The sequence below is a fragment of the Anguilla anguilla genome, chromosome 9 (genome assembly GCF_013347855.1).
Source record: "Anguilla anguilla isolate fAngAng1 chromosome 9, fAngAng1.pri, whole genome shotgun sequence".
NCBI classification, from domain to species: domain Eukaryota; kingdom Metazoa; phylum Chordata; class Actinopteri; order Anguilliformes; family Anguillidae; genus Anguilla; species Anguilla anguilla.
In genome coordinates this window covers 17456414-17479097 of record NC_049209.1, presented here as the reverse complement: position 1 = coordinate 17479097, position 22684 = coordinate 17456414, and the positions used below count along the sequence as shown (strand labels likewise).

The window sequence follows — 22684 nt, the reverse complement described above, 5'->3', positions numbered from 1 at the left end:
ACTTTTTTTTGCATTTTACCAGTAGCACAATACTATTAGAGAAATGAAAAGAGAAAGCAGAATGCAGTACTGCAATCCTCCAGCAGCTATGTAATATGTTAATTGTAATATGTAAATTGATTTCCTTTGATTTCTACATCTAAAATGTAGCAGGGAGTCTAGAGAGCTGTACTTCCTGTCAAAGATTCATGTGCAACAGAATTTGTTTCCTGATCCAGCCCCCTGGTACTCAGATTATCCGCATTCTGAGCACTAAAACTTTTTTGTGATGACTTCTTTGGCAGATTCGACTCCTATGGACCTGCTGGAGTCAGCTAGTCAGACATCAATTGTCATACAACCTAATGAGCAACAGTCATAGGAGGCACTAACAGAGAGCAGATCAAGAATGCTAAATAATCAAGAATAAGTTAATGTGCATCAATACACCAGTTTTCATTCAAAGTTGTTGGGTCAGATTTTCCTTCATATACAAGTGCAGGACGGGTCTAATTTTAAAGTGTGTAGAATCGCATTTAGCCTGTAAAACTTTTAAAATAGCTCAAAAAGTAACAATAGGAATGCCACTATATCTGCGTCATTGGGAATCCCGAGAATTACTTTTTTTTTTATCCTGAAAAAAGTTTTCCCTTTTTGACTTTGTTCTTTGTCGAGTGTCTGCAGCAAGGTTGGTCTGCAGAGAAACAATAAGGGCCCTTATGACAGTGAGTAAATTCCCACTGTATAAAAACAGATTTGGCCAAACAATATAGAATCTTTAAAACATTTTGAAATAATACTACAAGTGAACCACCCAAATTACATCAAAACAGCCATGGGTTTAAATGAATTTGAACTTAGTGGTTACTGGTATTTCATCTCTCCGCTCTTTGTTCTCTTTTGTTCCAAGCAGTGACCTACTACTGTCATAGTTTTGACAGCTTCCTTCCACAATCCCCTCCCCCAAGCTAGCTGCCCCATCGCAACTTCGAGTGGCGGGTGCCATTCCTGACTAGTACAATGCACACACATATAGAGCAGCGTTTCATAACCGACCCAACCCTACTGTATAAAGTGGCACGCTTGTAAATCAAATATGATTTTCCTGGTGCAAGAAAATGTGCATTCAGGAGACAAGACAAAATAAGGAGTTACCCTACAGAACTCGTTCGCGTTGTCACAGCCTACTGAATCATCTGTGATTCAGATTCACAATTTTCCATAATTCAAAAGGCTGTCTCTAACGCTGACTAAGACTATATCTTCGGCGAGAAGCTCAGACTATTCACAAACTCACCATAAGGACACATGGTATCATGTAAGGATATCCTGTCCGCATAGAGACCGAGCATATACTCAATATGTTAAGGGAATACCTTCATAATACATATGTGCTAAAGTTATATTTGTTTGTTTCTTGTGTCTTACTCATTAAAATGTGGTAAGCTTGTTGGCGGTGTATAGCTAAATCAAGTAGCCTACAGCATGATGCGACAAGCAGTTCTAGCTAGCTACCCAAATACATTTCTAAATCAAGTTAGCAGAAGCATTGATGATAATTTAAGCTAACACAGTAACCTATAGTTCAATGTCATTAATTTCTTAGCAAAAGACATCCGACTTCTTAAAATGTCAGACGTCATTTTTTTTTTTTTTTGGTCATGAAACAGCACCGCTTCCTCGTAGTATTCTCTCTAACTATCGCTTTACTTTCAGGGAAATATCGTTAGCCATTGTCAGCAGTTTCATACGAGCTAAATACATAATTAATATTCCCTCTCCACTGCAAGAAATATATTCACTGTCTCTGATAGGCAACTTTTTGATTAGCTTGTGCCAAAAAGACGCTATGAACGTGCAGTGTCATTATATGTGTCTATTGTCACAAGTTAACTGTACCAAGAAAGATGGTTTTAAATAAATAGACTAGCACTTGGTCCCACGTCGACCCGCATTGTAGCTACCGCGAGCTACAGATAATGGTCTGCCAGAATTTACCTCGCTCTCCGCATTCCCCAAGGCCATCTTCTGCCAGGGGTCCGCCAGCTGTGCCAGCGGCATCTTGGCTTACGGATTTGTCCTAAAATCTCCTGATGAACTTAGCTAGCTTGCTAGCAAGCAAGCTAACTGGCTGCATACGACACGTCGTTTCCGATACGGGTATAATACTGTGCAAATGTTAATCCTTAAAAGTGGGCGACCGCTTCCCCGCGAAATAAGTCCGGTTTTGTTTCAATACCGTAGTCAAAATACTTTCCCTCCTCTTTAGCCCCCCCTCCCTTCAATGTAACTTTGTTCACTCGCCTCCCTTTTAACTCGCTATCGCAGTCACCCACTTCCGTTTCCCTCAATATGGCGCCTTCGTGGCTCGGGTTTACCTGTCTGTCAGAGGCTGGGTTCTGCATCGCTTTTGCGTCATGGGCCGAGGGAGGAGCTTGGCATCTAAAGATCAAAGGCAGGTAAGAATTTCACTGTGCCTACGACAGGAGCACAGGAAGGTCTCCGTACCCGATTGACCTTATCAGCAGATGAATGAAATCTAGATGAAGCAGAAAATGATGGAGATTTCACCCCCCCCCCCCCACCCCCCCACCCCCCACCTCCACCTCCAGAATGGCAGCATTGTGGAATGTACTGTATGTAGTAACAGCAGTCTACCTAATACAGTATTTCTATTTTTTAAAAACCACACTGCTTTTAGGTATTGATAAAGAAATGAAATTTGATAAAAGTGGATGTTGACTAATTCAAAAATATCGTAATTTTTAATGAAATAATGAAGTCAGTCAGCGGTCAACCTCACTTTTTTGTTGCATAGTAGTGTCTATTATTTATATAGCATTCTTGTACATCATTTTTTTTTCTCAATTTTTCCCCTAGTTGGAATTGCCTATTGTGCCTACGGAGTGCCACCAATATGCCACCCACGACCTTACAAGCAGCGCTGCCACTAAAGCCCATGTACCCCAAAGACACTCACCATTGTGGCTATTCATAAACACAAATTTCCAGGCAAACTCAAACCATTAATAAGTAGGAGCAACAATCTGGAAAATCATGAGCCATAACTCACCAAGTCTGAGACTCCCCAATCCCCCCCCCCCCCCCCGCCCACCCCCCCCCCCAAAAAAAGAAGCTATGGTGAACACAGTGTTTCAGCACAATGGTTACGTTAGAAAACTTGCCTTACAACTCTGAGGATATATGTTAAATTCTCAGGTGGGAAACTCGTGTTATAACCTCAGTGTATCAAGGCACCTTACCTGAATTGCTTCACTAAAGATCCAGCTGCATACATGGATTGTATGTAAATGGCTAACGGTAACTGCAATTGCCTCCTCCAAGAAATGGAGTGATGGTTGTTGCAACCTGGCCGTCTGGTAATTTTGGCAGACAGGCCACTTCTGGACTGCGATCAGTTTATATTGCCAGAGACTCATAGCCAGAGCAATTTTTTGAGAATCTTCTGACCTCTAGTGGATGGTAAGGAGACAAAATTTGAAACCAACAGAAAATCTGATTTAAAATTCTTCCGGTGGAGTTTCACACAGTTCCCCTGAAATTCAGATTTGCCTTCATTCCCCTCAAAAATAATCGGCAACAGTGTTTGTAGACAGGAACACATCTCAATTCTCCAACTATATTAGTTGCTCAGAAACATAAATCTTTGGACATTCCAATGTATTTATTTCCTTTAGACAGCACAAGCACAATGTCAGGTAACACCCTTGATATTTTCAGGATTTAATTTTGCGGACCTCCACAAACTCTCTTTCCATCACTCTCCCTTCCTCAACACCTAGAGTCAACATAGAACCATATCCACCCTGTGTACATTATAACTCACTGAACCCTCCCGGTGACAACCCATGTCTCACTCGCATGTTACTCAATGCTACAGACAGAGAAGAGGAGGTCGATTCTATATTCCCATTTTAGTTTCTCTGTCACTGATGGTCTACAGATGGAAAACATTTGATATTTGTTAATATTAACGTACAGCAACTAACAAAACCTTATGCGCAACAAAAATGGATAATTGATATTACTCATAGAAGTTCAAGGTGTCGACTCCAACTGAGGGGTGGCATCGAGGTCTTGTTCGGCCTAGGGCTACAACTCTCTTGGCCTCTGAAGACAAGTCTTTGGACAATTTTAATTTGTTTAAATTCTAAAGTTTCTAAATGTAACAACACGACCAGTGGCCAAGAAACGTAAAGCCTTTATCATTCAAGGAACATTTGTTTTGGCAAAATGAAAAGATCCCTTTTACCCCTTAAACCGTTAATCCTTATTTTATTTAACACCAAAACACAATAAAATAATAATGTTAACATGAATAATAAGGCAAGTATATGCTTTACAAAGTTACTTAAACCATTACATTGACTATATTTCCAACCCTTGGCTGAAGTGCTGAATGTTGCTGAGCCCAGCCTGGACACAAACTGATCCCTCCTGGGTGGGTGGAGCATGGGAGTTTGGGTCCTGGCTGGGAAGAAAAGGGGGCTAGCAGCCTTGGAACTGGGCGTGTGTGTCGATGGAGTCTCTTCTGGCACCTGGCCGCAGGGATGAGTAGGTGGGGTTAGAGGGGAGTGACGGGGTGGGGCTGTGGGGTGGGGCTTCTCTAGGCCCTCAGCTGACAGACTTCAGCTTCATCCAGGGGTTGGTGCCGCGCACCTCCATGGGCGGCTCGTTGTAGAAGATGTGGTTGCAAAGATCCTCCAGCGGGGGCTCGGGGTCGGTGGTGGCAAACTGTGCCGCATCCTCAATCTCCTTCCGCACCTCTACATCAATTTCCTGTTAAAAACACACAGCGTTAAACAGAATGTAAACGGACACATTTTAAAGTGGTACACAACGTCAGCTTGTACTCAGAAATTTAACTCCAGGTGAAACAATAATTGTTGTGCAGCATTATGAGCAACACGACTGCTAATCTGACAATAAAAAAATTTTGAATTAAAGCTGTGAAGTCTCTGCCAATCTGCCTGTTTTGGACTGCCTAACTGTATGCAGCTTATGTTGTAATATACACTGCAAAACTGATCCGGGTGAGGCAATGACATTCTAAAACAGCTGTTATATCCGTTGTGCCATAGTTAACATTTCGTTAAAGTCGTTACATTTCGTTGCTATGCCAACTCTGTCAGCCTTGATACATTTTGTTGTGATAAAGATTCTAAGACAACTCAGCAATTTCTCTGGTTTAACGGGTTATTTTCCAGCCTGAAATGCGATCGTATTATTAAATGGCTACACGTCATCTAACTTGCAAGTAGTTGGCTATCTCCCTGGATATAAATTAAATGTTTTTAACAGAAAATAATAATAATAAATGTGATTTTATCCACGGAAATGGCTATACAAAAAGGCAAAATAAATGTCGTGGTCTACCTGTCAATCCTTTTTTTTTTTTGCACTCAGACACTAGTGGCTCTGTTTATAAACAAATATAATATTATGATAATCAGGTTGTCATATTGCTTATTACTAATGCAATACAAGTTGGATTTAGCGCCGTCGGCACAGGTTGCTGATGTAGGCTACTTTTTAATTTGCCAGAACGTCTCATAATGACAAATGCTGGTTCAGTCTGTTCGCATAAAATCAAACCGGTTTAAGCTCGTACACCGGACCGGACCGGCAAACCCGGAAACCGACCCAACCCTACCTGCTTCCACTGCTCATTACAAGTATTGCCATCGAGCTGCAAATAGTAAGTCGGAAGCAGGACCGCGGTCACTTCCACGCCCAAAGCAGAACCCACACACTGCAAATATGCTGACAGGTCGCATTCCTTGGGAGTTGTGCCACTTCACACCTGCGGTAGAGGTGGAGGCACTGACTTCCCACAGCAGAGCGAAGACCTGCTCGGGCTGCGGTCTCACCTTGAGCTCCTCCACGCTGGCCATGTTGTTGCTGAGCATACGGTCCTTCAGCAAGGAGATGGGGTCGCTTTTACTGCGCACCTCTTGGATCTCTTCACGAGTACGGTAACTGGAGAAAAACGTCAGGGATCAGGGGTATGTAGACTCATAGGGTGGACAAGGAAACTGAACAGAAAAAAGCAGGGTACAGCAGGGCACAAGAGTAATTCTTATTTTAACTTTGGGTTGTTGTTTCATCTATTCATAAGGGTGTCTGATAAAAAGGGTGTCTTATAAATTGTCTAATAAAAAAAATGTATCAAATTGTTTCAACTATTTCTAAGAGTGTCTGACAAAACTAACGTAACATAAAGCCAATATGAAAGTAATAAGGATAAAGACGTTGATGAGAGAGTAACATGGGAGTTTGCTGCTCCTTCATGACAGAGTGGTCTCACCTGACTCCAGGATCACTCATGCTGTGACCATGGTAACGGTATGTCTGGAGTTCCATGACAACAGGGCCCTTTAATAATGAAAGGATGATCAGTTAGGCCTTCAATTCTGTAACAATAAAACTCAATAAATGACTCGGGGTCAATACCGAATAATTTTTCCTAACAAGATCAACGTAACACAGAAACCGAGCCCCCATTTACAAAGTGGCGTTAAAGGGGGGTTCGTTTTTTTAAAAGATTAGTTTAATATCCTGCCAGTCAATCATTTGCTGCAACCAACATTTATACAGAGATGGCATCAACATTTAGTTACATTCCTGTATGGTCACTGAAAAACGCTGAACGCTCACCTTCCCGGCTCTACAGTGGTCTGCAGCAAACTTGGTGGCTTCCCTCACACACAGGACATCCATTCCGTCCACCTACAGAAACAGACATGCAGGGACAGAAGTGTCAGGGCTGTACTGATACGAGTGCTCAAGAGGGCCCGGTTGAATAATAATAAGATGCCTAACATGTCACAGCCGATACGCCTGTAGAAGTGTGAGAAGTTATGAATGGGGCTTCTGTTCATTTCCGCCCCTGTGCTGGTGCTGCAGTTGGGCGCAGTCGTACCCTGAGCCCGGGAATGAAGTCTCCTCGCTTGTAATAGTCGGTGCTGGCGGCGGCGCGCTCCACAGAGGTGCCCATGCCGTACTTGTTGTTCTCGCAGATGAAGATGCACGGCAGCTTCCACAGAGAAGCCATGTTGTAGGTCTCAAAGATCTGACCCTGAGGAAGAGGCGGGAGGGGGAGGAGAGTTTGTCACCAAGGCTATTCTGTGGCCGTCACATCTCCACAACAGACTGAAACACGGGGCTCTCACCTGGTTGGCTGCTCCGTCGCCGTAAAGTGTGACGCACAGCTCGTTATTCCCCTGGTACTTGCATGCCAGTGCCACGCCCGCTCCCAACGGCACCTGGGAGACAAAGGTGTGTCAGCACACCGAAAGCCGACATATAGGGTGTAAAGACACGGGGTCCAGGGCCACACTAGGGGGTCCCCGTCTATGTCCCAGAGAGAGCCAAGGGGAAAGCGTGTGTTACCTGAGCACCCACAATGCCGTTCCCTCCGTAGAAGTTCTTGGTGTACATGTGCATGGAGCCTCCCTTTCCCTTGGCAATGCCACCCCTCCTTCCTGAGTAAGGGAGGGACAAGGTGGCAGAACATAGTCACAACACATTACACTCACAACCCACACTGAGATCTGCCATATATATTGAGATCAGATACAGAGGTTGCATCTACTCTGAATACAATTTTGAGTTCAAGTTCACTTGTCTCTTTTTCAATAACATGCATTTAGCCACGGTACCAAAAGGATGAATTTTCCTTCTTTTTGCATGAGGGTTTACATAATAACCACCCACCCAACCAGCAGACCCACCAGTGAGCTCCGCCATGATCTCCCTCACGGTGCCCCCTCGGGTGAGAGTGTAGCCGTGAGCACGGTACGCCGTGATCAGGTGGTCTGTGAGGTTGATGCCTCCCTCGATGCCCACAGCACACGCCTCCTGTTACAGGAAACATAGGGGCAGAGGGCCCAACGTGTCAGAGACACAAAGAGAGAGACAGTGCATGGGTATCATACTAAGTTTCAACGGAAGGATTTGAGCATTTCTTTAATAATAATGTATAATTGCTTAGTAAATTCAATATAAGAAATAACTTGCATGTCCAATGTTGTATACAATATGCTATTTAACAAAAAATTGTATGAATAGAAATTATTTAGGTCCTTGATACTTCTCACAAACCCACTTTCCCAACTGGCTGTGCCTAACTGAACTGCTTTGGACTTTTTAATTCCGAGTCAAGGTTTCCCACTGAGAATGTAATCCAGGGATTTTCCAGCTGAAACCAGCCCCAATCCCGCAGCGTAAAAGGGGACGGGTGTTTTCACCTGGCCGTCATACAGGTGGCAGAAACCGCGGATGATCTTCTGCTTGTACAGCTGGTCGGCCTTCAGCTCCATGCGCCTCATGGTCTGCATGGTGCGGTAGTACTGCAGCCCCTCCTCCCGCGTTAGGACCGACTGCGTGGGCGGGCCTTCCTCGAAGCGGTGCAAATCACATTTCTGAAAGGGGGACGGATCAATCAGACCTCAACACGAATGACAATGGCGCACACGCCCACATTCACTAGGAGTTCATTCGCTTCAACAGCCGTGGCACGAACACCCCAGACATGTAAACAGGTGTGTAAGCACATGAGCATGCACACGCACCTTTATATCGAAGGTAGCCTGTGGGGTGAAGTCTGCGTAGGTGCGCGCCGACACTACTACCCTGGTTCCCTGCAAAGAGAAAGACAGGACACTTCAGTAGGAGAACAAACAAAAGTACAACCTACAATCAAAAGAATGACAGCACTAGTCTGATGTCCTGGACAATTTCTCCAACACAAGAATCACCATCAACTAGCCAAACAGAGGGCAGTGAGAGTAGTCTAAGGCCCACTGACGCTCCAGAGGCCTATGCTCACTGATTAAATCCACACGTCGCTGCTGAAAGCCCATTCCACTGCCAAAAAGTAATGGACGCACGATTTCACTCTCAGCAACGCACCAAATCATTTTGCCAGTCTTTTCAAAATCTTGTATCCGCGCAAAAAACATGCGAAACGTTCTAATGCCAAATGCTAACTTTAACAGTAACTGAGAAGGAACGAGCGACAGGATTGAGGTATGAAAGAGTGAAGTTCAGTGGTATGAGTGATTTAGTAGGGGAGTTTCGTCTGCGAGCCAGCAGCATTTCCCACAATCTGTGGGCTTGTGTGGGATCAGGGAGCACTCCCGACATTAGGAATGACACAGCAAAAGGGAGCATGCAGAAGTATATGGGAGGGGGTGGTAGATATGGAGAGGTCTGCCAGTACTCACAGCAAGCTGTGGCTCTGGTAAGGGTAAGTCCTCAGTCAGCCTGTGGGTATTCACCGGGCGTTGGGGGAATGCTATATCTGAGGCGGGCACCTCGCAGCACACTGCAGGCCCAGGCTCAGGCAAAGGGGCGTGTCCAGCGGGCGTGCTGGTAGTGGCAGCTGGATCTGGGGATGTTAACTCTGGGCTGGGTTGGTCTGGATTTACTGTGGGCTGCAGTGAGCTTAACTCTGGGCTGGGTTGGTCAGTACTTATCACGGGTTCTGCTGATATTAATTCTGGGTTTGATTGCTCTCCATTCACTGTGGGTTCTAGTGGGGATAATTCAGGGCTTGTTGGATCTGCACTTCCTGTAGGTTCTAGCAAGGTTAATTGTGGGATGGAATGGTCTTTATCTACTGCGGGTTCTAATGAGGTTATTTGTGGGCTGTTTTGGTCCATACTCACTGCAAGTTCTAATGGGGTTATTTGCGGGCTGTTTTGGTCCATATTCACTGCAAGTTCTAATGAGGTTGGGCTGGTTTGTTCCACATTAACTGGGGGTTCTAGTGAGGTTAATACTGGGGTGGCTATTTCGGTATTAACAGTAGGTTCTGGTGGGAAAAATTCTGGGCTGGGTTGGACTGTATTTAATGCAGGTTCTGCAGTCTCTATGTGCTCTGGTGTTCCAGCTAAACTGAGTTCTGCTTTGTGTCCCTCTGTCTCAGAGTCTTGTGGAAACAGACACTCCATAGTGTGCCTGGAAGTGAGCACTGAATTTTTTGAACTTGTGAAGTCCTCAACAGGTCTGCTGTTCACAGCTGGTTCTGCACAAGGCACGACTGGGAAGGCCTGACAGGTACTGACTCCTGGGTGAGGCGAAGGCGCGACTATCTCAGGCACAGTGGTGCAGATTCCCAGGTGAGAAGAGTCTAAATCTAAGCTGGGTCTTTGTGGCGGCGCCGTGTCGGGGGGCGAGGTTAAGTCAGCATACTCGGACTGGGCTGCCAGCAGCTGGAGAATAGCTCTCCTTGTGGAAGACTGGAGAAAGAAGAGCCAGTCAGTCAGAGCACAATTTGGATCAAAGCTCCACATAGGTTCCACTGGCAAGTCAGTTTGATTGAGGAACTCCTCATTTAGAATCCTACAAAGGATACAGGATGAAAAACCTGGGTTAAAGGCAGAACAGAGATGTTACGGCCTCTGGGTTCACAGTTCCTCTGTATTCTGTACTTCAGTCCTCACCGTTCAACACAACGCCACATGACCCTAATAACCACCACCCTGACAAATCACTGCTTTCCCTCCACTCTGCACTTGGTGAACACATTTGTGCTACAGATATCAATGCAATGGTTACTGTGCCAAAGCTGTGCGAATGACAGGGAAAGAGCTCAAAGCAAAGAAAAAAGCTAAGAGCACAAGACAAAGAAAAAGAAAGATAGGACGATCGAGGAAGACTAAAACATTCAATTGAACAAAAACATGAATTGGAAAGGGGTTCAGCCAAAATGCTTAAACTGATACAGTCCCAACTGGTCTTGCTAAACGTATCCAACTGAAATATCTACCCATCATGCATTAAAAATATCATTGTAATTAATGTAGCCGTTAAACTGACAGGTGTTGACTTGATGATTTATGTTTCTGTGAGAGAAAAGCAGTTATTTTGATCACAGCAGCAGGTAGCCGTTGCAGGAATCTCACACCCAAACACACACCCGAGATGATGCTGCCAAAGGACTAACAGCAAAGCAAGTTTGATGAGAGAAAAGTAGAAAATCGCCATTTTAAGGAGGCAGAGCCAATGTGTGTAAATCCTAGGCCGTCATAGATGGAGAGGGTTGTTGATGCAAATCTTCAGAGTGTGTCTCAATCAGGAGACATTAATATTTAGACAAAAAAAAGCATGACGAGAGCATGTCATAAAGAGTGGTACTGAAGGTGACACACCTTACACACTGCATCCCTTACGCTCATACCCATGACACATACACCTTACACACAAACTACATCAGAGAAATAACTCCTTTTTTATGGTTTTCCCCTTTTCTTTCCAGTTTGAAATGCCCAATCATATATGCCAGTTCTTCATGCTGGAACCTCCACTATCAACTTAGGACATTGCAGAGAAGCAAGTGTTCTCCTCTGAAGCATGCGATTAACGGGGGGGGCGGGGGGGGAATTAAACATAAGTGCAACATGTAGGCTATACACGCTTTGACCTGTTACTAGGGCACTTATTTTTGAAAAAATTCAAATACATAAAAAAATAAAATAAAGAATATGTCCAACGTACTGGTTACATTTATTCCAAACGTTTAAGAATCTGCTGGCGAGTACTCGTTTACTCAAGCAACGGCCCCACCCCTAATCCACACAATGCAGACTCAGCAAAGAGTCTCAAAAGAGGGGATACATTCAGCCTGTATGGTAACCACCAGCTCCTCAGCGATACCTGTACCCATTACACATACTCACCTTACATAAACATACACCCAACATACAGAATAAATATGTGTGACATGGTGATAAGCACTTTACATACGCTACACTCAACACGCATACCGCACATCGTTCGCACACGCGTGCATGCACACCGCGTCTATGGCAGTTAGATCTTGAGCAGCGCAGCACCAGCAATAAGATATGTACTGCAGCAGGGAAAAACCCAACCATCTCTTACCTCAGAGACAGCTTGGGCTCCCTACAGGGCAGCCAGAGAAAGAGAGAGGGATAATTATTAATCTAATGAAATTAATGTATGTGCAAGAATCTATAACAAGCAGCCAGGCCCATATCTGTTCAAGAAAGTGAATAAAAATGTAAAGAGTGCAGGAGAAAAGAAAGGAAAGAACTATGCAATTTTAGTCAATAAAAGATGGAAACATTAGGTTTGAAACTGTGTGGTCAGAACCGGCAAATATGCAGACAATCACATCCAATTTTGTCAACCAATTAATAGCATTTTATTTATTTTAGAGTGAGTATATAAGGTTGACTAACCTAATAGTATGCAGCATTTTTGAACTTTTAAATCTATGTCCAAGTTTAAGCACAGTGGACACATTGATACCTGCCAATAAGGTCTCATTTTGGTCAATTTTTGGACAGTGTTCAGATTGTTAGATTACTCATCATGTGTATGATTCATCAAAAAAATACCTACCACTGTTTTTGCAGAAGAATAAAGTTCTATATACATATATGAGGCCCAAGCAGAGGACATAAATGGTATTACATATTTTTGGGAATTCTTCAAATATCTGTGCTAATTTTTCATTTTCATTGACATGTAAACATAAAACTTACAAGCATTATTTTTAAAAAAATACATATTTACACCATAAATACTTACATTTAACATAAGAGAAAACATTGCATATACCTACCTACCGGAATTGCACATTATTTAATGGCAGACATTGCCCAGCATTCTGAAGTTGCGCAAACTGTATCGTTGATTTTTTTTTTTTTTTTTACTCAGACCTATGGCTATAATTCACGTTCTGCAATAAACTTGTGATCGACCTAAGAGGTTTAAAATTGCCCTCTGTTTAGGCCAGGGCACGCTGACCTTCACTTGTGAAAATATAAGCAGAGTTTACTTGATAACTAACTAACGTTAGCCAACTGACATTTCTCATTGCACCAACACCCAACTACAAAAATACCTTTTAGACTAGAGCGTAGCTCCAGCTACATGGATAAGTAAATTCTCCGAACCGGAGAAAGTAAATTAGCCAAGCAATATGTACATGTACTTCAGATGTAACACTCATACCTATAATAGCTAGAGATAGTCTACCAACTGCAATTAACTTAGCCAACTGTAGAACTAAGTTACTGCTCGCAAATAACGTTATTAACTGATTTCAAAGTCAGCTAGGTGGCTAGTCAGTCGCATTAGCTAACTAAACAATTTTAGGGCACAACAATTTAACCTATTAAAATCCTTTGGAGCTAGAAACACACTTGCGATATGATTAGAGTCTAACGTTCTATTTCAGTAAGGTAATAAATAAAACACTTGGCTAATTTTAGCCAGCTAAATTATGCTGTTAGCGTAGTTCATGCTGTTTGCATTGTTGGCTAATATGACCCATTTAAAAATAAGCAACCTTGCTACAGTACACTGCCACGTAACGCTACTAATATTGCTCTGTGACAGCTTTTAAGTGTAAGAAGCCACCACACCAGCACGAAAAGTGACCATAGCCACGGACAACCTTGTCAAGGGTTGCGCTTGAGGAGTGTAGGTAGCAGCCAGAAGTTAGGTAGCCAGCAGCTACCTAACTTGCTAGGTTGACAACGTTGGTTAAACAATCACACAAAAGTATTACTGTACTTTATGTAATCATAGATGTATCCGCAAACTCTGTACGAAACAAATACAGTTATGTATAATCCTGTTCGATAAAACGTTATGGGGTGAGACAGGAAAAGATGCCTGGCCTAGTGGATAGCTAGCCAGCCTGCTATCGCAAGGTCAGCGCTAAACAGATGTTCCAATCGCTAATAAATTATACTAAATGCGTGTACTTGGATATTACGGACGGACACCGTTATAGTATACATACATTTTTTGTGACGGTGCCTCTCAACACTTTAGAAATTACGGTGAGCATCTTTTGCATGCTACTGTCCGAAGGCCGTAGTTACACTGCTTCGTTGTGTCTTCCCGTCCTTCCCCAGAAACCTAAACAGAGCACCACTAACTGAACTAATCCGTTCCGGCCAACAAGCCATATACTCGGGGTTGGCAACGTCTTGCAGAAACCACTGAAACTCGTCATAATGACAGTGGGATACGGAACTATTGAAAATAAAAGATTTACACGTTGTAGGGCAGTAAAAATATAAAAATAAACATACAACGTTAAATTTTACATGTACGCAAGACCTTAGCCGATCATGAACTATACATTAACACTTTGAATTCCCTGCCATATGCGTACAACCTTAGGACTCTTTGCTCACACACAGTCACCTCATATTATTATTATTATTATTTTATTATTATTATACGTTGTTAATGCTCAATTTTTATTTTCAATCAAAATACTCGCTTAACATTTGAAATAGTTCTACCCACAATTAGAATTACATTTATTTTTATTAGGCGGGGCGCTGATCACCTGATATTGAGAACTCGACATGTATTTTGCACTCATATAGAAGCAAAATATTTTCAGTAATACTAGTTGTCTGAAATGCTGCGTGAAGCCCATAAAGCGGAGACGCGGTGTTTTTGCTCTCCAATGGGAGGGATTTCTACAGCGTCTTGGCAACCATAAAGTAGCTTTCCCCCAGAAGCAGAGAGACGTGCAGATCGCAAGACTAAGAAATGGACGGCCGACAGTACATGAAGATGTTAGCTGCAATCTTTAGCGGTTTTTTAGCTCTATGCCACCTCACGCATTTCGTGGCCGGGGCGCAAGATGGCCCAAATGGAAAAAAGGACCAAGAATGCTATAACTACGCGGGAGGACATGTGTACCCTGGGGAGGCTTTCCGCGTTCCGGTGTCCGATCACTCTCTACACCTCAGCAAGGCAAAGAGTGAGTTGACTTTGAAATTGACACGCGTAACAATAAAATGACTGCACGTATACACCAAGTCTCTTAAATGTACTAAACGAACTTATGTTAAAGCCAATGTTCATTTATCGCCAGCTAGCCAGCTAATACGTCCTGTCGAAATGTTCTCCACGACTTGAACTGATGCAAAGACCTCAGTATACGGTGTAGCAATATGCATAGATAACTAGATGTATTTGGTTTCTGTTTTGAAGCTTGTAACGTAAAATTGGCATCAGTTGGATTGCTAAATTATGATTGGACAGTTATCGAGCTCACCTACTGTTAGCTGCACAGAAGGACACATGCATGAACATTAGCTAATTTAGCTAGCTATACTGTAGCAGGAAAGCTAACAATCGAGCGCTAGCATCAAGTTTTATCAAGTTCATACGGTCAGAAATGTTTACTATTTTTAATAAAGGATTATCGAATACCAGTTTACCATTTTCAACAAAAAATGTACTTCTCTATTGCCTTGAAATTTACTAATTAAAATAGTCGTAAACTAAGGATTAAAATTACAATATAGCCAGCTAGATTCCAAATAAGCTCGCTGACGCTTGGATGTCAATATTTTTGGGACACGTCATGATAAAAATGGCAACAATGTTTCGGCGCGCCAGCTGTTAGTTGAAGGCTGCTGTCCGAGTGTGGGCCTATCGTAAGTTGGGCAATTGGTTAAGTTATGTTTTACGAAATAAGTTTTTGTTAAGCTTTAGTCCTATTGTCACATCAAAAATCGTTTCTATGTTTGGATCAGGACTAGGCCAATATCTTAGAAGATACAATCGTACGTTCATCTCGCAAAAATGAGAGAAAAATCAATACAGAATAATTTACTTACATTCGTTTTTCTTGTGTGTGTGTGTGTGTGTGAGAGAGAGAGAGAGAAATAATTCATTAAACAATTCTCTATAGATGTAACCAAATTAAAATTTCAGTCTACTTCATAGACGGGAACAGCTGTAGACATCAGACATTCTGTGATGTATGGAATTTATATATTGCTATGGCCTTTCAGTTCATAAGTTCACTAGAACTGGTTGCCTCAAGAGGGTCAGCCCAGTCTATTGCCCCAAACTGGTCCGTGCTTTGTTCTACCAAAAGCTTCTGCCTGCATTCAGCTGAGTAGATGGAAAATTAAGTTTCTCTCTCCTTTTCACTGCTCAGTATTACATTCTTACCTTGAGTCTAGCCCCTATGTCTCCAGCAAAATAGGACTACCAAAAGTCAAGATTTCTGAGTAAATGTATGAAAATAAGTTGAATATTCAGAAGATTTTCTAATGAGTTTAATTCATTACCCACAACAAAGCAACAATTTCAGCATTTTTCTGTAGACAAGTCCCACATCTATGGTATCCTCAATGAATTTCGGAGGGTGTGCAATAGTATGTATACCTCTGAAATGACACTGCCAGCAAGCTCCACCAACTGAACCGCACGTATTTAGACCTCTCGCACTGCTTACATGAGATTTTCTGTTTCCACTTGGGTAATTATGGGTGAAATGGCTCCTTTTTGATCTTGACCTCTCAACTTTCTGATATGACACACATAATGTAACATTGGAGTAATGACCCATACTTTTGAGAAAAAAACCACATGCATTGTTGGAATGTAATATATTGGCATTTCCAACTGTGATCCTCTCTACACAAAACCAAGGCACTCTGCCCATATGAAGTAAAATGCCTTCATTACATTGGCAGGTTCAAAATAGAAATAATAAAAATTATCCAAAGCATTTCAGCTACATGGCCTTCATCGGGGAGTAAACCAGAGACGCAGAACAATGGTGTTAAAAAGGCAAAGAATAAGCCTTAATTAGCCACACCTTTGTGGATGTCTCATGAGTTGATACTGTTTACCCAGAGCCATCATGTCACAGCTTGCCAAGCAACATATTTGGGTGCAGTTCTTGCTTTCTACGCATATATTCACTCATTGCATGTTGAATGGAGAAGCTTGCAAAATATGTGACTTTGCAAGACCCTCATTTTAATTTTAAAGTGTTTGCCCCTTCTGGTTGTTGTAACCAAAACCCACAAGATGCAGTACCTAGGAGACCACCAGGTGGTAGTAACACAAATATGGACTTGTCTGATGGGAACTGCAAATGTCTAGATGGCTCTAACAAAACACTTCTACATCTGCCAGATTTCTGGTCAATTTTGGGAGGGGCATGAAAGCTTGTGCATACTGTGAACTACAGTAAGACCCTTGTGTTGCCAGGGAAATGGCATCTTCCAGTTCGCATCAGGTGGTTCTTTTCCTCTGTGTTTGGCATTAAAGTCTTGTGGAGTATCCCTTACTTATTTTAAATTTTTATTATTTTGTTGTACAAGTCCAGAAAGTAGTAGTAGCCTAACAAAAAAAATGTCGGCCAATCACTGACCGCAAAATGAAAACAATCCATCCGATCTCCACAACTCTAATGACATGCTGTCTGGCCAGTATCAGAATCTTATGACCTGCCCAGCCAGTCACAATTGACACCTCTTGACACACTCTCTTTGTCTGAAACTGCGTATTCTCGGTCTGAAACTGCAGATGACCTAGAACTGCAGGCATTGCGGTGCTGCAATTGGATGATATTGGTGGAGAGTGGAAGTCTTACTACAGTGTTGTTTTTCTATGTAGTCTCTAAGCCTGCACCCCACTGGGAGGGCACTGCCGTCATCAATGGGGAGTTCAAAGAGCTGAAACTGTCTGACTACAGAGGAAAATACCTTGTATTCTTCTTCTACCCCCTGGACTTGTAAGTATCTGTATCGTAGATAGCCTTGTTTGTAATTAATTATGAACAACTTTGGTAAAAAGAATTAATGTATTTTACAAAATTTTAACCAGTGGACAGTTTAGTGAAGAGAGAGAGAAACCTCATGACAAAGTTGTTGGATGTATCTCTGGGATAGAGTGGTTGCACCTATGAATGGAAGCTTTTTCATCATTGCTATAAGGAGCTTTGTAAATGGGACATCTGAGTTGATTTTTTCCCCTGAAAATAATTGTTGTCCTTCCTTTTTTCGTGGCGCATTTTCTGTTTTTTGCAGCACATTTGTTTGCCCCACAGAGATCATTGCATTTAGTGACCGCGTGCACGAGTTCCATGCCATCAACGCTGAGGTTGTGGCATGCTCAGTGGACTCTCAATTCACCCACTTGGCCTGGTAAGACCCTGCCATTCACTCACGCCGTTGGGACCTGTCATTTTCCTCTTAAAAGAATAAGAGCATTCCTCCCTCTGCAGTGGTTATCAGGCAATGCCACTGTGGTGTATATATTACCAGATATTAGGATACCAGTATAATATACTGCAGCTGAAAATGCTTGTATATCATTCAGTAAATAAGTAGTGTCCTGTTACCATTTCGGTTGAGCTAGACTGCATTTTGGTTGAGTTTGGTTTTGTACTGACAGGATCAACACACCAAGGAAACAGGGTGGGCTTGGTACCATGAAGATCCCACTGCTGTCAGATCTCACACATCAAATCGCCAAGGACTATGGAGTGTTCCTGGAGGACCAAGGGCACACTCTCAGGTATGAAACAATCACATGCAGAAGTTTTACAGGAGCTAAGTTACAAATTTATATGAGGAAAGTGATCAATTAAAATGCTTTTTTTTTTTTTTTTTTTTTTTTTACACTGAGAGGTCTAGGCCTATTTTCCCCATTTTGGGGGGCCCTCGGATTTTTAGCAATTTTTTTTGCACATCAAGACTTGCATATAATGTTTTTCAGTACAAAACTGTCCTTTCAGTTATTTTATCATAGATTCAAGTTAAGAGACTGTAATATGGAAAATGGACAGAAAGAAAACTGAAAGACATATTGAAATATTACTAAATGTATTGATAAAATGCGCAACAAGATGGAAGGACATTGCGGGATGCCAGAGTACCCAGCAAGACCCAGGAGCAAGAACTGCAGGCTTCTTGAACTTACAGTTGAACTAGCAAGTACAGCACAAGCACAACCCATGTATTCTGTTTCTAAATGTTTGAAATACAACCTGAAGTCTCATTACCACTCAAACAATATATAAATATGACCCAAATACTTATCTCGTCGTTCCTCAGCAAACAGAAGAACCAAAAGTATTTTGTTTGAAACATTCCAACGTGTACTTTTTTTTCTTTCTTTTTTTTAAGTGCCTGCTGGGTAGTAAAATTCTTGGTCACTATCGAAGAAGCAAAGAAATAATTAAATAAAATGAAAAAAGTAAAAGAATAGGAAAGAAAATACCTTGCTCATATGTGTCTGCATTGCTCTCCAAACATGCGTCCTCTCCAAACATGCGTCCTCTCCAAACATGTGTCCTCTCCAAACATGCGTCCTCTCAAAACATGCGTCCTCTCCAAACATTTTTTCTGGTTGCCATTGAAGAAGCAAAGGAATAATATGATAAAAATGAAAAAATAGTAAAAGAATAGGAAAGAAAATGCCTTGCTTGAATGTGTCTGCATCTTGCATTGCCTGGATAAGAGGGTAACTGAGAAAATGCGGCTGGGTGTCTGTGTGACATGCCATGCATTTGTTTGTCCTACAGTGCTCAGCAGATCTGCCGCCATCAAAAATCAAAAGTGTGAGACGAACATAGCTGGCTCCTTTGTGTTGTAAATGATTCGTACCAAGATAGTTTGCATCAAACAAAGAAACACTTACCTCCAATTGGCTCATCAATAGAGAAAATTTAGACTGGTTTAGAAACAAAGCAGGGGAATGTTTGTGTAGCCACAGCGCTTAGCTTCACAGCACAATTTAAAATAAGTTTCTACATGAAACAAGAGCAAAGTTATTAAGCATTAAATACCATACCCCCCTTTTTCATCCCCGGTGATGAAGTAGACTTCAGCTGGTGAAGAAGGGAGGCTACATGGCACATGGACCAAAGGAGTCTTTCTCAGAAAATGTCACATCTTTGTCTGCTTTGAACTGCTGTTGTAAGATGGAAAAGTGTAAAAAAAAATGCAGTGTGAAGGGAGGAGCAGTACCAGCAGCAGACCCCATAGGAATAGTTATTTCAAAATTACAGTCTTTGTAAATTTGTTGATGGTACCTGCAAAGGAGAAAATAGTAATTTAATAATGTCATTAAACTGACAGCTTGTGGTGGCAAGGATCCTACTTCAGTTTATCAAAAGAAGGTTTTGGAATTACGGATTTGCAATTTTCAGTTGATACTTAAATGAATAAACCTCTAAAATTATAATAGTGAGTATGTACTATTTTTTTTATTTTTTTTTATTTAACTTTTATTTACCCAGGGTAGGTTCGCTGAGCACGGATGCTCTTTTGCAGCAATGCCCGGTTTCACACTCATACACATTCACACCTGGGAGCAGCCCAGTACAACCACAATCATCTATTGTTGGCCACTGAGCAGCTCCACTGGAGGGAGAGAACATTTTTTTAGCCAATTAAATCAGGGGATGATTAGGTGGCAAGTTTTTGTGAGAGCCAGATCTGGGATTTTAGCCAGGACACCGGGGAACCCCCTACTCTTTGCAAATAGTGTCATGGGATCTTTAATGACCACAGTGTGTCAGGACCTCGATTTTTTCCGAAAGACTGCATCTCCTGTCCCCGTCACTGCACTGGGGCATTGGGGTTTATTTGACCAGAGGGAAGATTGCCCCCTGCTGGCCCACCAACACCACTTCCAGCAGCAACTCAGTATTCCCTGGTGGTCTCACATCCAAGTACTACCCAAACCCACACTTGCTTAGCTTCAGCCAGTCGGCAGGAGCAGAGTGGTATGGCTGCTGGTGATACCACCAGGGTGGTATGTTTGTCTTGACATATAGCTAGTTAACTACCCCATTTGTAGAACTTTTCCTCTTATCTTCTTTCTGATTTGCGCTCAAATAAACTACCTGGGTGTAGGGCCACTTCAAACTGAAATGTTTAAAAAAACTCTAGAAAGCGATCTATCCTTTTAGACCTATTTTAAATACCCAGCGATACACCATTCAGTGGCTTCCACCTCTTGATAGTCCTATGATACTCCTGTTGCTAGATCTTGTGTTGTAATCCACTTTGCACAAAGAATGTGGGGATTACACAAGGCATTTCCCTTGTATGGTAGCTCAGAATATCTGTCTGTGTTGTCTCTGGTATCAGTGTGCATCAGATTAATCAGATCTGGTGTTTCTCACTGTGTTTTATTTTATTTTTTCATTCTCAGGGGTCTCTTCATCATCGATGACAAGGGAGTCCTACGACAGATCACCATGAACGACCTCCCTGTGGGACGGTCTGTGGATGAGACACTGCGGCTGGTGCAGGCCTTCCAGTATACTGACAAACACGGGGAAGGTAAAGTCCAAACCCTGTGCTTGAACGCATTACAGTCAAACAAATCCCTAAGAAGTGGCAAACTAGGTTTTTAGTAGGTTCTTAGTAGGTTTTCCCCAAACTCAGGATACAACTTTGACCCCTACATATCTTCCGTGAGAAGAGGCAGCTAGGCAGTCATGAGAGATGTTGCCCTTGTCTCCTTGCACAAAGTAGTATGACTATAAGCAGATGCACTTAATTGAGGTCATTTAATTTTGTATGTATTACTTAAACTGTGTCTCTGTGGCAGTGGTGGGAGAACATTTATTAAAATAGAAAATAAAGTGATGAAAAAATAGAATGTGAAGCTGGAAAAGATGAGTAAAAAAATTTGGCGATTTAAAAATTTGAAATTTCCATGAAAATTTGGAGTCATCTTGCAGCCTGCACCTGCATAAGAAGCACAGCAGCCGAAGCACGTGCGCTCAATAAACAGGGACTTTTTTCTGCTTTTCATCTCTCATCCAGGAATCTCTTTGTTGCATGATTCATAAATGACAGTCTGAGTGGTGTGTCTGTGTGTTTGTATGGCACACTCCCTACATTTGCTGTTATATTAATGGCTGGCTGTTTGGTTGCAGTGTGTCCAGCAGGCTGGAAACCAGGCAGTGACACGGTGAGTTCTGATTCCGACTCACAATCTAAAGTGCGAATACTAAAGTAACACAAGAGTGCAGTAGCTCTGTTTGTTTGTTAGCCTTTGTATAAGAAGTATTTATAATAACATTGAACATACATATAATACGACATATTATTACCCTGACCATTGAAGGTTTTGTCTAATTTCAGCTTCATGTAATTCAGGCAACTAAATTGATGTTTGTACAGTAATCAGTGAAATGTATTCACAAATATACAACTTTTTCTCATTTTAAATTCTTCCTCCACAGATAATCCCTGACCCTTCTGGCAAACTGAAATACTTTGACAAACTGAATTGAACCCTGAATGCCATCAGGTTCATGTGATCTTGTTCAACCTGTCTGTTCTCATCTAATGATTTACCATCAGCTGAAAATAAAAACGTAATTTTGTTAATTTGTAATCTGACTTTCTTTTTTTCCAAATACGCTTCCTCTCCAGACATTAAAAAAGAAAAATATCAGAGGAAATTCCATGGGAGTTTTCTCAAACTGATGATGGGTTTATATAATACTGTTGCTAATGTGTATATATAACTTTTAACAAAAAACTTATGCTTATTTTTATTCAGATTACTTTGTGTTTCCATTTACTAGACGCTCATTCAACAAGGATTACATTACAATTGATTCCCTACACTCACTAATGTGCTGTGTGACAAATGAAACGGTTCTACATGATCATTTCTCTTCATAAATTGTGTGGGATGGACAAGCACAGGTCCAGGTTATTGGCACTGGCAGTACTTTACCTGTTTGCCACAATATATAGAATTGTCACTATTTTTATACCAAGGCCTTCTGTGCAATTAATTACAGGTGTGTGCATACAAATATAACTGATTGTCGTATTAAATCAGTAGAAAAAGTCCATGACTGAAATATTTGTGAGATATTTTCTAGCATGCTATAGGT

At 41.9% G+C, this 22684-nt stretch overlaps 3 protein-coding genes across 6 annotated transcripts in view; 1 reads left to right on the top strand and 2 right to left on the bottom strand.

Moving 5' to 3' along the window:
* LOC118235568 (ribosomal protein S6 kinase alpha-3) overlaps nt 1–2339 on the bottom strand; it is a 32277-nt gene extending 29938 nt beyond the window's left edge. For both annotated transcript variants that reach the window (XM_035433024.1, XM_035433026.1), the window contains exon 1: nt 1978–2339. In XM_035433024.1, the coding sequence (XP_035288915.1) occupies nt 1978–2040 (63 nt within the window). In that variant the 5' untranslated portion in view covers nt 2041–2339. The remainder of the gene's footprint in view (nt 1–1977) is intronic.
* A 1304-nt stretch (nt 2340–3643) lies between these two features.
* Nucleotides 3644–13953, bottom strand: pdha1a (pyruvate dehydrogenase E1 subunit alpha 1a). 3 transcript variants are annotated; one of them, XM_035431627.1, is made up of 13 exons: nt 13784–13953; nt 11890–11910; nt 9228–10244; nt 8574–8642; nt 8250–8423; nt 7734–7860; nt 7393–7484; nt 7173–7265; nt 6923–7078; nt 6658–6729; nt 6308–6375; nt 5871–5979; nt 3644–4779 (listed from the first exon to the last, which is right to left on the bottom strand). In XM_035431627.1, exons 1-13 carry the CDS (start codon nt 13838–13840, stop codon nt 4615–4617), a joined length of 2220 nt encoding a protein of 739 aa, XP_035287518.1. In that variant the 5' UTR covers nt 13841–13953; the 3' UTR covers nt 3644–4614. The 3 variants fall into 3 exon arrangements, with proteins under 3 accessions (XP_035287518.1, XP_035287519.1, XP_035287520.1); XM_035431628.1 differs by lacking the exon at nt 9228–10244 and having other exon boundaries at nt 13784–13943; XM_035431629.1 differs by lacking the exons at nt 9228–10244; nt 11890–11910 and having other exon boundaries at nt 13784–13942.
* Nucleotides 13954–14409: 456 nt separating this feature from the next.
* Nucleotides 14410–22173, top strand: prdx4 (peroxiredoxin 4). The gene is made up of 7 exons (XM_035431642.1): nt 14410–14764; nt 17428–17545; nt 17841–17957; nt 18208–18330; nt 20977–21107; nt 21710–21744; nt 22019–22173. Exons 1-7 carry the CDS (start codon nt 14551–14553, stop codon nt 22067–22069), a joined length of 789 nt encoding a protein of 262 aa, XP_035287533.1. The 5' UTR covers nt 14410–14550; the 3' UTR covers nt 22070–22173.
* Nucleotides 22174–22684: the final 511 nt, after the last annotated feature.

Bases quoted from the DNA above. Each gene is read 5' to 3' on its own strand.
- pdha1a (XM_035431627.1), bottom strand. From the start codon at position 13,840: ATGCAAAAGATGCTCACCGTAATTTCTAAAGTGTTGAGAGGCACCGTC. The intron at 8,643-9,227 runs GTGAGTACTGGC...TTCTCTTTGCAG, and splicing joins TACCAGAGCCACAGCTTGCT to GGAACCAGGGTAGTAGTGTC. The intron at 7,266-7,392 runs GTAACACACGCT...TTTGTCTCCCAG, and splicing joins ACGGCATTGTGGGTGCTCAG to GTGCCGTTGGGAGCGGGCGT.
- prdx4 (XM_035431642.1), top strand. From the start codon at position 14,551: ATGGACGGCCGACAGTACATGAAGATGTTAGCTGCAATCTTTAGCGGT. The intron at 17,546-17,840 runs GTAAGTATCTGT...TGTTTTTTGCAG, and splicing joins TTCTTCTACCCCCTGGACTT to CACATTTGTTTGCCCCACAG. The intron at 18,331-20,976 runs GTATGAAACAAT...TTTCATTCTCAG, and splicing joins GACCAAGGGCACACTCTCAG to GGGTCTCTTCATCATCGATG.